This window comes from Chenopodium album, chromosome 2 (assembly GCF_948465745.1).
Source record: "Chenopodium album chromosome 2, dcCheAlbu1.1, whole genome shotgun sequence".
Taxonomy (NCBI): domain Eukaryota; kingdom Viridiplantae; phylum Streptophyta; class Magnoliopsida; order Caryophyllales; family Amaranthaceae; genus Chenopodium; species Chenopodium album.
The window spans coordinates 84,393,813-84,412,094 of NC_137835.1; the positions used below are offsets into that span (position 1 = coordinate 84,393,813).

Below are 18,282 nucleotides of genomic sequence, written 5' to 3' on the forward strand. Positions count from 1 at the left end.
ATGGTTCCTTAAGTTAGTCAAAACCAAATCATTTTGAGACTACAGTTTTGTTGTTGTCGTAGCAAAATTTCCTTTTTGTAACAAAGTTAAAAGACATTTTATGGTTTTGCTTAGCTAGTAACAACAATGATCATACTGAATCTTCAGTTTGTTTATAGACATACACATCTGCTTATTTGCAACACAATAAAATTCTCTTCAAGTTGTTTCAAAAAGTTCCAAGTCTTAAAATAATGCGTACACATAAACTTACACCGGCTTATATTAACATGTACTCTATAACTCTAAGCAGCAACTCCAATGGTTTCACATGCTCCAACAGCCAGCTTACTATGCTACCGGGGGGCAGCGACCACGGAGCTGATATCTTCCCTTCATCTTTATCCCCGAGTCCCTGACAGAGTGACAGGTAGAAAAATTCAAGTTCAGGGACAAACAAGATATGCCAGTGTTAGCTATACTAGCTGAGGAATAAAATGCACAATTGCAAACAGATATTTTCTGTAGAAGAGTGCTAAAGTCCATTTCAAGGTATATCATGCTTCATCATACAAGTATTCTGTAACTATATCTGGTACTCTAAATGCCCAATTGAAGAGAATTCAAAAGGATTAATACACCGATAGCTAACTTACTTAGCCAAACAATTCCACAGAACACGCAGAGCTAACACTTCAAGCATGATGTAAAGATTTCTATCCCTAAAACCCGATTTTTCACATGTTCTTCAGTCAATTTAACAGGGTGATGGATCATACGCAGGCTTCATTTGTGACACGACAAATATGCCTTCTGATTGCAGTAGATGAGGACATAGCAATTAACAATTTCCCTACCAACACTATTCCTTTTTTTAAGGCTGAATATTGAAATATGCACAGAAAATATGGTTCCAAAGAAAAACATTTTTTTATCAATTGGAAATCAGTAGTTTTGGAGCCTAACAGAACTAAAGACAACGAATATAAATCTACTTAATCTACTAATTCAGAGCAAAGGTTGATATCATTAATCCCAAACACAACATACGAAAGAATTACTCCATATAAGGTAACATATAATATAGTATTAACAAAAGCTATGAGGGTAGTGATGGATGTAGAGAAACTCACATCAAGTAAGCATCAATTAAATTGACACATAAGTCCTGAAACGTATAGGTCAGGCATTTCCCCATAGTAACAGCCAAGAAGGGCTCAATCTTGTTATCAGAATCAGAATCAGTATCAATATTCGTATTGAAATGCAACATCTTGATACTCAAGCAAGATGAAAGACGACCACAATCATCCATGGATTTTTGGCACCATATGATGGCAAAGAGATTTTTGGATAAGGATAGAAACACTAAAGGATGGGCAGTGTAGTCCCTCACAACATGGTTTACATATTCCCTATCAAAACCAGAGAGGACTGTAGTACAATGCTTGCCATCCAACAAATTGTAGGCACAAAAGCGCCCACCCCGGCCGATCCAGTAGAGAACAGCATTGGACTCAGAGATTAGAACATTAGTCCCACGCCTAACACCAAAGTTGGAGAGTTTTCTAGCAAGATCAAGACAATTGTTGTAAGGATGCCAATACCATGTGAGTGTGTCAAAAAAGGTACACTATTTTGGAATAGGATCCCAACACTAAAAGCCTCTCATACTTGGGCATGGGTAAAACTAAGAGATCACGGTCGAACAACCTACCAAAGGGAGGCTTTGGAAGTGGCACCCAATATCCGATGCTAGGATCAAACACCTCACCAAAACAAGCTTCCTCATCAGAAATATCGTAACTGCCGAAAACATAAAGCTTACCATCCATGGTAACCAGTTTGGGGAGGTAGCGAGGAGTATTAAGGGGACATTTATTGATCTGACACTGAAGGTGAGGCTGGGTGAAATCAAAATAGTGAAGGCGGTGAGATGAATTATCGATGTTATTGTTTTTAGGAGGGCGGGTATAAGAGGGTTTGCCACCAGAAACAGGCTCAATGATGGTTGGAGGGATGAGATTACGACCTAAGGAATCACTGATCATCTTGTGTAAGGTGGTGTCGTCGAATGCAGTTCTGTCACCACCAAGGGCGTACATTACAGGTCCAACAGAAGCACAGCGGGGCAATTTGTTAAAAGTTTTATCAATTGTAGGGGATGGAATGGGTTTTGGGATATCAAAAGGGCCATTGAATTTGGGATCAATGTCACATTCTATAACACTATTAGAGTTATCACTAGACAATGATAAATAATCTGGTTGGTTAAGCTTGTCAAGCATACTGCTGGAGATGTTAACCTTAAACCACTTAAAGTTGCCGTATCTGATGTCTCCATAACACAAACGAACCCGGATAAGAGCATCCTTAGCACTTTCCAATTCAGAAGTGGGTGTGGGTGTTAACCTTCTCCTCTTTATCCTCTTCTCTGTCTCCGCTTCTGCCACATTCATTCCATCAACCTCCATCTGTTAAACTTACAACAAATTTAGGAGAAAACGGCTTAATAAGCCTTTACCATTAAACACATATATATAGGTTTACAACATTAACTTAACATGCCAAAAACTCCTAATAAGATATATACAAATATATTCACAAAATATATCTTAATTAACATAATTATATCCTAACATAAACCAATGTTAGGATATAATTATGAACAAACACCTCCATTCTTCAAAATTACATATACCAGAGCTATTTTTTAAATTGTTTTTCCTTCAGTCTCTGTTTGTCTATCTCTCTGATAACACATTCGTGTGCTAACATTCAAAACGCGGCCCATGACCCAACCCGATATTACCGGGTACCTGGGTTTCGGGTACCCGAAAATCTCGGGACGGGTCATAGGGTACCCGAATTTATTACCATAAAAAATTTCTGCCCCAAAAATTTGAAAAATGAGGCACAGTGCAACAATTTGACATATAAAGCAGAAAGGAAAAATGTCTAATCGTTGCACATAAATTCGATAATTGGTGTTATTATTATTATTATAGGTTAAAAATCATCAAATCAAATCAAAGAGAAAATCCAAGTTTATCTCCATCCACCAAGGGCAAAAGTGCGTAAATATAAAGCAGGGTTCATCAATTAAATCAAGTGCAATTTCAAAATCTCACCAATTGTAAAACTATCATTAAATTACACAAAATTAAACTTGAACAAAGCAAATTAATGGGAAAAATCGAGAAAAGATGAAATTCATAGTGAGATAAACAGGTAAATTCTAAAATATAGAAATTAATGACAAAAATCATACTAAAACTCAACCAAATCAAGAAAATAAAGAAATTAAATATACAAATTTGACATTGTTAAGAAAATTGAGGAAAAATTAAACAACAAACCTGATCAAATTGAAGGAAGAGCTGTTGGGGCGAGAGTGCGAGAATTGTGAGTAGTGACGACGAGGCCTTTTTGAGTTTTGACACCGTTAAACTTAAAATAAAACAGTTAAAACCTAACCAATTTCGGAGTACTATTTACCTTATTATAGGTAAAGTTTTAAATCTCATACTCTGTATGATTTAAAGGTAAATAAGTCGTGGACAATGGGAGTGTTAATTAAGAAGATAAATACTTTAAGCAAATCGGATGTAAAATAAAATATTGTACATCTGCTACAAAGTTTCCTTAAATTGACCAAAGTTTCTTTAAATTGACCAAAGTTTATCATGTAATGAATAAAAGTTACCCGGTATATATTAGTACCCTAATATATACATTACCTCCGATTTTTATTATTTGCAACGTTGAGGTATTATTTGTGAAATATAAAATATTCTAAAGTTGCAAATAATAAAAATCAGAGAGGTAATATAAAAGATATTTATGTTTTATTGATAAAAATTATAGTCTAAAAGTTACCCTAAATTAACATCAAATGTACACAAAAGTTTTTGTTTTAAGAAACACAAAAGTATGAGCTAGCTAGTTACATTTGAGTCATTAAAAAAGGAAAATTTTAAAAAATAAATAAATTAATAGTGGTATATGTCGTGTATTGTAGACTCTTCACACTTGAATCCACACAATCACCTATGATGGCATTCATGGCACACGTGTGTAGTCATGGTCAATATTTGACTACCAAAGTTTGGCAATGGAACTATCATATGTAAAACAATTTAAGCAGTCACGTGACCCATCGTTAGTGTGGGTCATGCTCGTGGCACGAGTGACTAATTATAATTTAAAAGACACATTAAATTATATTTGCCCTACTATACATGCAATTGCATTTGTAATTTGTCTTACCTTGGTCCACACTCCACTCTTGATTCATTGCATCTGTCCATTGTATTTCGCATTCGTTATAATATTTTTTTTGGTTGATTATGCCCCTTCAAGCTTAGATGTTACTAGTACTTTCTTATCCTAATTCTCTTAATCTCCTTGTTAATATTATTATTAACTTATCCTAATAATGATCTAATTCTCTTAATTTTCTTGTTAATATCTATATGGCTCACTCCATTCAACCTATTTTGTGTTTTTAGATATGACCTTTTAAGTATATGTAATATAGTACGTGAATATGTCTATATAGATCATTCGTAGTTCAAAAGGAATCGATTGATGCTAAACCATGTATCACAATCCTACTAATAAGAATGGAGAAAAGGAAAAGAGAAGATGCTCGAAGAGCTATTATATGAGCTGAGTTTCATTTGATGAGTAACTAAGATCAATCAATTTCAGACCTGACTATCCGGTGTGTTATATTTAGGATTACATACGTCAACATGTTACATTACACATGCTCGAGCATGAATCCATATTAATAACAGATTAAGAATGAAGTTGGCTAAATTCAGATGATCGACAATAATTAATTACAATAACACAAGTGATATAGTATTCAAATGGCTGTTATTAATAAAGAAAATCAAACTTTTTTTTTTGAAACAAAAAGAAAATCAAACTATGTAAACAAAAAAAACTATTCAAAATGATGGAAAAGTCTATATAAATTCCAACTATATAAGTTCTTTAATTTTCAACAAGATGAATAGCATAGCTAAAGCATGAATAGCTATTGTCCATTGTCATGACATAGACGACTCATATGAAGTATTATATTCATGGGGCCATATCCATTGTTATTATTATTCCAAGTAGCATCGCACTTTCCTTTTCTCTTTTTTCAAAAATAAAATATAAAAAATTATATTGGGGGTGAATGCATGAACCTTTACCTTTCAACGTTAAATCATTCTTCGTTATACCTAGCAATTTGGTTTGTTCTACCATCTACGTTAAGAGCAATGGTTTATTAGTAGAACTAATTTCAAAATATAGAAATTAATTTAATATCAATAATCAAATTAAGTTGGTGAATTAAACGGAGGGCCATTCTATATATGGACCCTTCAATGAATGATTTAGTAATAAACAAATGCGACTAATTGCTAGCATCATATCAATAGGTGGTTGAGCGTTAAGTTTTGGCATATCATTTTCATTCTCTTCCTTCTAGAAGTTTTCTTCTTCTATTTTATTTCTTTTTCCTAAACAAAAAAAAAAAAAAAAAAACTAAATTAATAATACTATAAATTAATAATAAAAGATATAATTGTATGTATTGAAATCAAAATTATGAAAAAGGAGAAAATAAAAATTACTACTAAGGTCTGTTCACTTCAACATAATAATAATAATATTCGTAAAAAATAATTTCAGTTCAGTAATATTAATTTCAGTTTAGTAAAAATAATATAAGTTTATCAAAACTAATTTCAGTTCAATAAAAATAATTTCAGCTCAGCAAATATAAGGTAAAGTGAACATTACTTAAGTGAATTTTTAAATGTGAGATGCATTGATAACATTAGTTGGGAGGTGTATGTATTGATTTGATGAGTAGTACTGTAGTAGAGTTGTACTATATAGCAATTTACATGTGAAAGGTCTTTGGGATTTTGTATGCACTGGTGCACTACTATATGGTCTATATCGGTCTTCTCTTATAGTTCATGTCGGGGACATTATTGAGGAAGAGCTTGTAGAGCAGCCACACATAACTGACATAATCCCCCCCCCCCCCCCCCACCCCCCACCCCCACTCGTGAGATAGGATACTAGTGAGACCCGCACCTTACTGTATATAAGAACGAGTAAATCACATAGTTATCAATTCATTGTTTATTGTTCGAAATTTATCTAATTAATATGGATATAACGTAGCAATAATTAAAAATATGTAGCAATAAAAGAAATAGAGAAGTTTACACTCATACCTAATTTTTAGATTTATTGCTACATAACTATATAAACTGATTCTAATAAAGAAAACAATTGAATTGAAAATAGAAAAAAAAAATTATAATAAAAAGGAATTGTTACAAAATTATAATGAAATATGATGACAAAATCGTACTGATTTTGAGCAAAAATTCGTCAATTTTTGTTTCTTATTACGTTACACTCATAAAAAAGTAATAGAGTAGCAATAATATCACATACTAGCTTAGCTATATGATTTGAATACGTAGTAGATAGTATTCTCCCGCAATGGTCAATTAATATAAATTATCACTTTAGTTCATAATCCTAGTGATCATTGAACGGTATTTTGGAACTTCATGTTACACTTGACTTAAACTAAATTCTTTGTTACTCAAATAGAATTCTCTCTAAAAGATTTTAGTGTCGTAGTTGAGGGCTGTAGACCTGTAGTATCCTATTTTATATCTACCTTCTTCTTGTCAGGTTTAACCGACTCACATTAATTTATTATAAAATATTAACTAATATAACCTTAAAAGTGATTTATTGTAGTTCTTATTCAACCAAAAAAAAAAAAAAAAAACCTAATCAATACATACTTCTATCTTTTTTCTCACTTCACACGCACTGTTTTTAGTATATCTTAGATCGATTTCATAATCGATCATAACAGTAGTATAAAAGCTTAAACAAACTTCCCTAAGCTAAGTAATGATTATTATTGGTGAATAATGTATGCATACATATCCTATAAAAAGGGGAACAAAAATATTTATTAGATGTAACATTATCTAAATGCTTTAATTGTGATGTACAATGTTTGTAGTTAGTTTGTGTCCCTAATGTCATCATTTCAAAATTGGCTTTGGTGTTTTTTGTCAAAGAAATTTGGCTTGGTGTTGAGGTGAAATCTTAATCGATAGTTGTCATTTTCTGTATGTATTTGTATATAGTTGATGATGCTTAGGCTAAGCAATACCCTTACGTATGCCTGCCATTTAAGGAATTTTGGAATGTTTCTTTCACATGAAACCTCGTATGCGGCTTCCTTTCTAGACCCCAGTAACGGCAGTAATAAGCTACATAGTTACTAGGAAGCATTTCGTAATATTAAGGAAAATTTTTAAATTACGACAAAAAAATGTATTTATTTACAAAATAACCACTCGTTTAATTACGTATTTTATTTTATCATCCCTTAAATTAAAAAACTACTCAGAGATTACCACCTATTTTAAAATTCCGGTGAATTTCTCTTATGTGGGCCCCACCCAACGACTATTAGTGGTGACAAGAAGAAGATGATTAGTAGTAGTGGCAATTTAAACAACAAGCTCTTAATTTTTTCGTTGTTTTCTTTTGGTTTTAGGTTGTCTTATACCAATAAACTGGTTTAAGGGGGAGGTGGAGTGAAGACATGGCTGATTGTAATGTGTAGACATAACTGTTAGTAGCCGTTAGGAGGGTTCACATAACCGAAATCCACCGGAATTTTGAAATGGGTGGTAATCTGAGTAGTTTTTTTAATTTAAGGGGTGGTAAAATAAAATAAAAAATTAAACGGCTGGTTATTTTGAAAATGCATACATTTTTTGGTGGTAATTTAAAAATTTTCCTAATATTAATCGTCTGTAACTCAACTCTTATCTATAACTCAACTCTTTAATTGTGACTAGCTAAAAAAACATTAATCAAATTAAGGCTCGTTCCCTCGGGAAGTACAAATAATATTTGCTTTAGGCTACACGGAGTATTTAGATAATTGTAGGGTTTTAGAAAATTAAAAAATTGAAGTATTAATATAAAGTATATGTTTCATTTTTTTTTTATTAACCCAATAATTTATTTTAACAAACAATTATGAGAAAACCCAACAAAGATTAGAAGGTGTTTATGGAAGTTTTTAATTTTATTTACTCTATAGTTTATTTTAAAGGCAAAGAATATCTATCACACACTTTTTTTCACCGGATTGTTACTAATTAAAGTTGACTTTTATTGTTTTTTTCACCGGATTGTTACTAATTAAAGTTGACGACTTTTATTGATTTGCTATTATTTTATTCTATAAAATTACAAATTCATATCATAATTATAATTAAAATTAATTTTTACTAAATATCTTTAAACAATCTATCTATAACTTTATACTAAAGGTGAAACCAGGAATGACACATGTCATCTCCTGGTGAAAATTTTCCCTCCAAAAGTTTGTTTGTTTTTTTTTTTTATTTTTTTTTTTATGTTTTGGCCAAAGCTTCTTGGAGAAGTTTTTAATACAAACTATGCAATAATATTTCATTTCCTATTTGATAAGTATATTCTATTTGTACACATTCAAACAAAGATATTATTTTTTTATACTATAATATGCAATAATAGTTTGTTATCTATAACTTTGTAATGTAATTCTTAGTTATTTTTATTAGTTATTTTTTTTTGTAATTACAGAACTTTCATCTTATTTTACAATTAGGTATAATTTTTTATAATTAAATAATAGTGTTAAACTAATGATAAGTATTAAGTATTAAAAATTACTGTGCATGGCACGAGACTTAACCTAGTATATTTACTATTACCAATCGATTCATAGTTAAGCTCTTTCCACATGGAACTTGCTAACGTAACCCTTTAGCAACAAGTTACCACATAAATAATATTCCAATTTCATTGACTATAAATAGTTTGTCCATTATTTCATTCAATAACTAAACATGACCATGCTACAAGCTCGATGGTCCCATTAGAAAAAGACACAAATAAATCCAAACTTTATATTATAATTTAATATTAAAATCAATTAAAAAAACCATTAATTAAAAAGATAAAATGACATCACCTTGAATGCTATCCTACCTTGACCACGCCGCCGGGGTAACCATTGACCCACGTGCTTAAAATAATTCACCTTAAAATCCATTCAAATTTTGGTCTCTTATCAAGTCTCACAAAACATCAACTACTATACATGTCTACATATACCAAAAAGCTAAATTAAAAAAAAAAAAAAAAAAGCATCATACATTGAAAAATTGCTTTATATTCCTATCAAATCTATCCAAAATATTGTTAATAATTCTAGGACATCCTCCTTTGCCCATAATTCAGAATATGTCACTTTCATATTATTTTACATCAATAAAATCTAGTAAACCCTTGTTTTGACATTATTATACTAGCATTACCTTACTTTTTCTATGTCATTTTATTTTGGTCCACTATTTTACGGGGTATAAATAAGGTGGGAATGTGAATCAAATTTTTCCAATTGGTGAGTCTTCTTAACTCTTTTAAGCCTTAAATTTTCAACTTCAAGATGGATAATTCTTTTTATTATTCATCTTTCTCTTCACACCAAACTCAAAACAATTACTACCACCACCACCACCCTCAATCAACTCCATCGGAGTCGGAATCATCCGGCTCCGTTGGATCATCAGAATCGTTCCCTTGGGACGAGTTTTGGTCTACTTACAATTCTGTTACACTACCTCAACTCCCATTTAATATAAACGACTCAGATGAGATCGCCTTATTTAACATGTTATCAGAGCATGGCACGCAGCAAGGGAATCGGGCTGAAACAAATCCCGCTTCCCCTGCTTCAACCAACTCCGCCACGTCATCCTTCTCTCAAGGTGACGTGGGGCCCACGGAGGTGGAAAAGAAGTCCTATAGAGGGGTGAGGAGGCGGCCGTGGGGGAAGTATGCGGCGGAGATTAGGGACTCGACACGAAACGGTGTTCGAGTTTGGCTAGGCACGTTTGACAATGCGGAGGCGGCCGCCTTGGCTTATGATCAAGCGGCATTCGCGATGAGGGGGCCGATGGCGGTGCTCAACTTTCCGGTAGAGATAGTTAGGGAATCATTGAAGGAGATGAAAAGAGAGAATGGAGAATTTGATGAGGATAACCAAGATTGCTCTACTTCCCCTGTTATTGCATTGAAAAGAAAACACTTAATGAACAGAAAATCAATGGGAAATAATAGTAGAAAAAGAGAAAGAAAAGTGAAGAATCAAACTAATACTACTTCTTCTAATCATGGTTCTACAAATATGGTGGTTTTTGAAGATTTAGGAGCTGATTATTTGGAACAATTATTGAGTTGTTCTTAAGTGATAAAAGAACAAAAACAGTGATACAATTTTGGGTGCTCTGTTTCTTGTTCCCTAAAAACAGGGGAAAAACAGGGGAGTTATAAAAGTATAAATTATTATTAACTTATGCCACTTATTTCCTTAATTATTTATGACGTTTTTTGTGAAAAAAAAAATGTTTTTTTTATTAGTTTATCCCCTTGGTTTCTTTTGTAAATATGGAGAATGAAGGTTCGTGTTATCATGTAGTAGTAGTTGTTTTATCCATAGATTTTTTTTTTTTTTTTTTTTTTTTTTTTGGTGTTTAGAGAGCCACAAGGGCGGGGGTGAGAACCGATCCCAGAACTATTCGGGAGGGAAGCTCTAACCACTTGAGTTATCCCTCACTCTCATCCATAAAACTATTTGTAATTGTTTTTAAAGAATCTAAATTCTATATTACTCATAGTTAGAATTCTTCTCTTTTTTTTGGAAGGTATAATTAACTATTTACTTATGATTCCTTTGATACTATTGAATTTTTTTTGTAAGATTGATTTGGTATAATTAATAAATTAAAAAAAAAATTAATAACTGTGATCATGTATTTTGGATTATGTGGATAAATCTGTCCAAATGGCATGTAAAAGTTCTAATTTTTAAAACACATGGTAATTGCTTAAATTGGTTGAAGCATGCATGCTCCTTATGTCTCGTGATTTCGTGAATACATGTGCCTAAAACTAAGACCAATGTGTTAATCATAATATTCAACTTTATTATAATAATCACGTGTTTAAGATATTGTTAGCTGTCTAACTGTCTCCAAATAATAGGTCGTGTATTGTGTTTAGTGCACTAAAGTTATGGTTACATGTTATGAATTAGTCAATTTATACAAATGTTTTCAATTGGCACACAAACAGTATTATACTCATATGACGTTTAACCACCCCTTCGTTTTTTTTCCCTCTTTTGATCTATAATTTGTATTCTTTTGCTACCTTGACACTTACTTTTCACTAAAAAAGTTTACCAATGTGCTAATAGAACCACCACTAACACTAGTTAATTACTTGGTTTAAAAAAAAAAAAACAAACAAACTAAGACCCTGTTCTTTTTCAGCAGAATAGGTGTCAACACAATAGATAATTAATACTCCGCAAAGCCGGACTCACTAGTTACTTGGTAAAAGAAGTTGTAATACAACTATAAAATAAGAGAGGTTAATTAAATGAACAAAAACTTTTGTATACATCCGGTTTACACTAATATTAGTGTACATCGAGCAGTATAAGGGTAACTTTTAGCTAATTTTAGGGTAACTTTTTGTCTTTTTTTGGGTAACTTTAAACATAATACAATTTTTATATAAATCAACAACAAGAAAAGTTTTATAAAGGTAATTTAATTACATTCAATCACTAATAATTGATTTTTAGTCATTTAAAATTTGATTCTTTACTAATAAAACGTAGATAATTTTTATTTGAATTGGGTTACTTTAACTCATATTGGGGTAACTTTTATTCATTTCAAGGGTAACTTTTAATCACTTTAAGTTATCTTGATAATGGATGTACAATAATTATTGTACACCCGATTTTTTTTAAAGTTTGTGTTAAATGAAATGGAGGTACTATTGAAATGTCAATTTATTTTTTATTTATTTTTTGTTTGAAACAACAATTGTGTCATGATGTATTGATGTACATAAATCTGAATTTATCCCAAGAGAGGTTCATGTGATGCAATTTTTCTTACTTCTACAGGTTATTCACAAACTAGTAAGAGTATTATTTACAATGAATATAATGCATCTAAAATTCTCAGCTAATTTTTCATTAACGGTGTTGAAAAATAGAAATAGAATTAAAGATAAAATTCTATCACAAAAACTATTACAAGCATCAAATTTAGGTTCTAAAATCTTGAAAAAAGACTACTCTGATGTGTATCTTTCAGAGTAAATATGTCAAATCTTTGGGCCAATTTACAAGACCTTCTGAGTTGGTTCATATGTAGGGCCCAATCTTACAATTGTTATGGCCCAGTCAGTTATCCTTGTCCACTCAATTTTACTTGCATAAGAAGTGATCTCACTTATCAAAGAAAAACTTGTTGAGTTGTTAGACTGTAAAATTACTTACAATTTCTCAATTTGACCAAAGAAAGACTTATGTAGTTATGTATGGAAGAGACAAGAGATTAGAGAGCGACTATAAACTACTGATGCAATTACATAGATTTTGAAAGATGGTAATGTTTTGCCAATGATTATATGTCAACTAGTTTAGTTAGTTGTGATTTTGAATAGTAGTTAATATTTGCAATTGAATTTCATTATTTGTCTACTTTATTCATAAATTGTGACTTATTATTATTCGATGTCTCGTGGAGTTTTTTTTAGTGCACTTAGGTAAGATCCTATTGCCAGGAGTCCTAGACTGATCAAAGTCATAGAGCTCAAACTCCATATATATCGTGAGATTTGAAATCAAACAATGGGAAGGATAATTACCTACTAGGGTTGCAAACTTGTGAACCATCTTGACATTCAACGCTTAAAATTATATACCATCTTTCTTTTATCAATTATATATAAATATATATTCATCAATTAATAGTTCTAATATAACAATGGTTAAACATTCAAACAACGAAAATTGTTACATGATTGTAAAGTGAAAATGTCAAGGAGGATTCAAGATTTTACAAACAATGCCCATTATTACCAAAATTAATGCTACATGCTTAAAAGTGTTAATCTTTAAAAATTGAAGGCAAAATTTAGTCGAATATGCCTAGAAAACTCTACAAAAATATAATAATGCATTGTGCATAGTAGGCAACAGATAACTCAAAATAATCATTATTCAATTTTATGATACATAAAGTTTTATTTTTTAATTTATTACTATTTTTAATTTTTTTTACGGGATTATCATACTTTAATTGAATTTATTGTAGCTGTAAACTGATATAAATTTTTTTTTTTTTTAATTGAGTTTCTTTTTTGAAAGAAAAAGAACTTGATTTAGAAATTGAATTTGAATTTCTAAATCTATGGCAAAATCTCTGAATAATACGGAATGTATTAATTGGGCCATCAATATGGACCGCACCAAAAAGAAAGCACTATCCTTAGCTAAATCATTAAAATATATGTTGGTCCAACTACAAACATGAAAAAAGGTGAAGAAAAATCTTTTTTAGTTGGCCTTTTGAAGGAGCTTCCTCGAACTCCCATATCTAATAATTGTTGTTGAAAAGTATAAATTCTAAAAAAAAAAAACTTTTAACAAAAGATTATTGTACGCACTAGTATTATCAATGGTCAAATACTCAATATATTAGTGTTTTGAAAGTTCAAAGAAATCATAATGATATACTTAATAGGTTAAAATAATACTAAAACATAAGAGTAAATTATTCTCTCTTTTATTTTACATTACATGTAGATTAATCTAGGAACCTCAACTTTAACTATTTGATTTTGGCCCTTGAGTTTGGGGCTAATGCCTAATGATACATTGCAAGAGTCAACAACAAAACTTATGGCAGGCACATGGATTCAAATTGAACTTTTCTACATGGAGAGAGATACAGATACTTAGTAATATGATGAAAGGGAAGTATGAAATAATGTCAAGTCTTCTACATACTATCTATATGTATTTTTTTGGTGTTTAGAGAGCCACAAAAGCGAGTGATGAGAAATTGAGAATCGATTTCAGGATCTAGTAGAATTGAGAAGGATGCTCTAACCACTTAAGCTATACCTAGTGGTGGATCCAGGATTTTATGAGGTAAAGTATGGCCCAGGACTACCAACAAAGAGGGTAAAGTATGGCCAATGGCCTTAGTTTCTTTAGTCTATATTTTATGTGCACTCTTCGAAGGTAGTACATTCTTTACTCATAATACGAAGTATGTAATAGAAGGATTTTGTGAGATAAAGTACTCCCTTTTGACCTTCTGTCCCTGTTTTTTTGCCCCATTGAACTTTGCACGGTCTTCAAGACGCATCTTGTAACGTAAATAATTCTATTTAATTTCTATACGCGTAAAAATTATAAAAACTTGGTATTAATAAAATATAAAATGAGACGAATCCATCCAATAAGATCGCACATGACTATATTACCTCTTATCGATTAATGAGAATTTATATTCAAGATTTTGGAAGTTTGACCCCATTTTTTGCAATGGGACAAAAAAATTGGCCGTTGTAAACCGGTAAATCAGTGCAAGTTGTAAACCGGTAAATTGGATGTTTAAAAGCAAATTGGATGGTTCCACACATCCAATTGGACTTATGTAGGGTATTAAGGACCATGTTAAACATTTCGGAAATTTTTATTTCGTGCAAAAAAAAGTCAAAAAATTCCGAAATTGAAGGCTAATATCCACGCATTTTGAGAAATTTTGGAGGTTTCGGAGCCTGGTGTTGAAAAGTCTTGAAATTCTATGGGATACATCTCGGGGTCATATAATGGTGTTTGAAACCATATATGATCATTAGTTGTTGTCATAAATGTTCGTGGTAGGCTTGAATTAATGAAATCGGTGCAAGTTGTAAATCGGTAAATTGGCCGTTTAACAGCAAGTTGGATGGTTCCACACACCCAATTGGACTCCCTAAATGTATTAGAGACCATGATAAACATTTCGCCAATTTTTATTTTCGGGCGAAAAAAAGTAAAAAAAAATCAAAAATTAAAGGCTAATATCCATGTTTTTTGAAAAAATTTGGAGGTTTCAGAGCCTAGTGTACTGTAGAAAAATCCTGATATTTAAGGGGATACATTTCGGGGTCATATAATGATGTTTGGAACCATATATGATCATTATATGTTGTCATAAATATTCGTAGTATGATTGAGTTAATGAAATCCGTGCAACTTGTAAACCAATAAATTGGTCGTTTAAAGACAAATCGGATGGTTCCACAAACTCAATTGGACTCCTGGAGGATATTAGGGACGATGGTAAACATTTCGGCAATTTTTATTTTCGGTCGAAAAAAGTTCTAAAAATTCCAAAATTGAAGACTAATATCCATGCTTTTTGAGAAATTTTAGAGGTTTCGGGGCCCTCGAAAAATCTTGAAATTCTAGGTGATACATCTGGGGGCCATATAATTCCGTTTGGAACCATATATGATCATTATTTGTTGTCATAAATGTTCATAGTAGGCTTGAGTTAATGAAATCGGTGCAAGTTGTAAACCGGTAAATTGGCCGTTTAAAGGCAAATTGGATGGTTCCACCCACACAATGGGACTCCAGAACGGTATTAGGATTCATGGTAAACATTACTCCAATTTTTATTTTCGGGCGAAAAAAAGTCAAAAATTACAAAATTGAAGACTAATATCCACGCTTTTTAAGAAATTTTGGAGAATTCGGGGACAGGTGTCGAAAAGCCTTGAAATTCTGGGGGATACATCTCGGGGTCATATAATGCCGTTTGGAGTCATTTATGATCATTATATGTTGTCATAAATGTTCGTGGTAGGCTTGATTTTATAAAATCGATGCAAGTTGTAAACCGATAAATTGGCCGTTTAAAGGCCAATTGGATAGTTTAACCCACCCAATTGGACTCCCGGAGGGTATTAGGGACCATGGTAAAAATTTCGGCAATTTTTATTTCCGGCCGGAAAAAAGTCAAAAAATTCCAAAATTAAAGGCTTTTATCCACGTTTTTTGAAATATTTTGAAGGTTTCGGGGGCATGGTATCGAAAAGCCTTGAGATTTTAAGGAATACATCTCGAGATCATATAATGACGTTTAGAACCACATATGACCATTATATGTTTTCATAAATGTTCGTGGTAGGTTTGGTTTAATGAAATAGGTGCAAGTTATAAACCGGTAAATAGCCGTTTAAAGGCAAATTGGATGGTTCCACCCACCTAATTAGACTCCCGAAAGGTATTAGGGACCATGGTAAACATTTCGTCAATTATTATTTCCGGGCGAAAAAAATAAAAATAAAAAAATCTAAAATTGAAGTCTATTATCCACGCTTTTTGAAAATTTTTGGAGGTTTCAGGGCCCGTTGATGAAAAGACTCGAGATTTTAGGGGATACATCTTAGGGTCATATAATGCCATTTGGAACCATATATAATCATTATATGTTGTCTTAAATGTTCGTGGTAGGCTTGAATTAATGAAATCGGTGCAAGTTGTAAATCGGTAAATTGGCCGTTTAATGGCAAAGTGGTGGGTTCCACCTACCGATTGGACTCCGGGAGGGTATTAGGGACCATGGTATACATTTCGACAATTTTAATTTCCGGGCGAAAAAAGTCAAAAAATTAAAAAATTGAAAGCTAATATCCACGTTTTTTGAGAAATTTTGGAGTTTTCGGGGCCCGGTATCTAAAAGTCTTGAAGTTTTAGGGAATACATCTCGTGGTCTTATAATATCTTTTGGACACATATATGATCATTATTTGTTGTCATAAATGTTAGTGGTAGGCTTGAGTTATGAAATCGGTGCATGTTTTAAACCGGTAAATTGGTCGTTTAAAGGAAAATTAGATGGTTCCACCCACCCAATTGGACTCCCGAAGGATATTAGGGATCATGGTAAACGTTTCGGCAGTTTTTATTTCCGGGCGAAAAAAGTTAAAATTTCCAAAATTGAAGGCTAATATCCTTGCTTTCTTTAGAAATTTCGAAGGTTTCGGGTCCCGGTGTCGAAAAGAAATAAAAATTTAGAGATACATCTCGGGGTCATATAATGCCGTTTGGAACCATATATGATCATTATTATATGTTGTCATAAATGTTCTTTGTAGGCTTGAATTAATGAAATCGGTGCAAGTTGTAATTCGATAAATTGGCCGTTTAAAGGCAAATTGGATGGTTCTACCCACCCAATTGGACTCCAAGAGGGTATAAGGGATCATGGTAAACATTTCGGATTTTTTTTTCCCGGGCGAAAAAAGTCAAAATTTTCCAAAATTGAAGGCTAATATCCACGCTTTTTGACAAATTTTTGAAGTTTTGGGGCCCGGTATTGAAAAGGCTTGAGATTTTAAAGGATACATCTCGGGGCCATATAATTCCGTTTGGAACCATACATGATCATTTTTATATGTTGTCATAAATATTCGTAGTAGGTTTGAATTAATGAAATAGGTGCAAGTTGTAATTCGGTAAATTGGTTGTTTAAAGGCAAATGGGATGGTAAAACCCACCTAATTGGACTCCCAAAGGGTATAAGGGACCGTGGTAAACATTTCGGCAACTTTTATTTTCGAGCGAAAAAAGTCAAAAAATTTCAAAATTTATCCACACTTTTTGAGAAATTTTGGAGGTTTCGGGGCCTGATGTCGAAAAGTTTTGAAATTCAAGGGATATATCTTGGGGTTATATAATGCTGTTTGGAACCATATATGATCATTATTTGTTGTCATAAATGTTCGTGGTAGGCTTGAATTAATGAAATCGGTGCAAGTTGTAAACCGGTAAATTGGTCGTTTAAAGGCAAACTGGATGGTTCCACCTACCAAAATGGACTCCCAGAGGGTATTAGGGATCATGGTAAACATTTCGGAAATTTTAATGTCCGGGCGAAAAAAAAGTCAAAACTTCCAAAATTGAAGGCTAATATCCACGCTTTTTGAGAAATTTCGGATGTTTCGGGGCCCGGTGTCGAAAAACATTGAGATTTTAGGGGATACATCTCAGAGTCATATAATTCCGTTTGGAACCATATATGGTCATTATTTGTTGTCATAAATGCTCGTGGTAGGCTTGAATTAATGAAATCGGTGCAAGTTGTAAACCGGTAAATTGGTCGTTTAAAGGCAAATTGGATGGTTCCACCTACCAAAATGGACTCCCAGAGGGTATTAGGGATCGTGGTAAACATTTCGGCAATTTTAATGTCCGGGCGAAAAAAAAAAGTCAAAACTTCCAAAATTGAAGGCTAATATCCACGCTTTTTGAGAAATTTCGGA

The 18,282-nt window shown here is 32.3% G+C and overlaps 1 protein-coding gene and 1 pseudogene across 3 annotated transcripts; one reads left to right on the forward strand and one right to left on the reverse strand.

The window, feature by feature from the left end:
• Nucleotides 1-192: 192 nt before the first annotated feature.
• On the reverse strand, nt 193-3,706 carry LOC145591368 (uncharacterized). 3 transcript variants are annotated; one of them, XM_081647821.1, is made up of 3 exons: nt 3,339-3,706; nt 1,113-2,461; nt 193-394 (listed from the first exon to the last, which is right to left on the reverse strand). In XM_081647821.1, exon 2 carries the CDS (start codon nt 2,451-2,453, stop codon nt 1,599-1,601), a length of 855 nt encoding a protein of 284 aa, XP_081503947.1. In that variant the 5' UTR covers nt 2,454-2,461; nt 3,339-3,706; the 3' UTR covers nt 193-394; nt 1,113-1,598. The 3 variants fall into 3 exon arrangements, with proteins under 3 accessions (XP_081503947.1, XP_081503931.1, XP_081503939.1); XM_081647805.1 differs by having other exon boundaries at nt 1,113-2,453; nt 3,339-3,705; XM_081647813.1 differs by lacking the exon at nt 3,339-3,706 and having other exon boundaries at nt 1,113-3,284.
• A 5,750-nt stretch (nt 3,707-9,456) lies between these two features.
• Nucleotides 9,457-10,444, forward strand: LOC145591389 (ethylene-response factor C3 pseudogene; annotated as a pseudogene).
• Nucleotides 10,445-18,282: the final 7,838 nt, after the last annotated feature.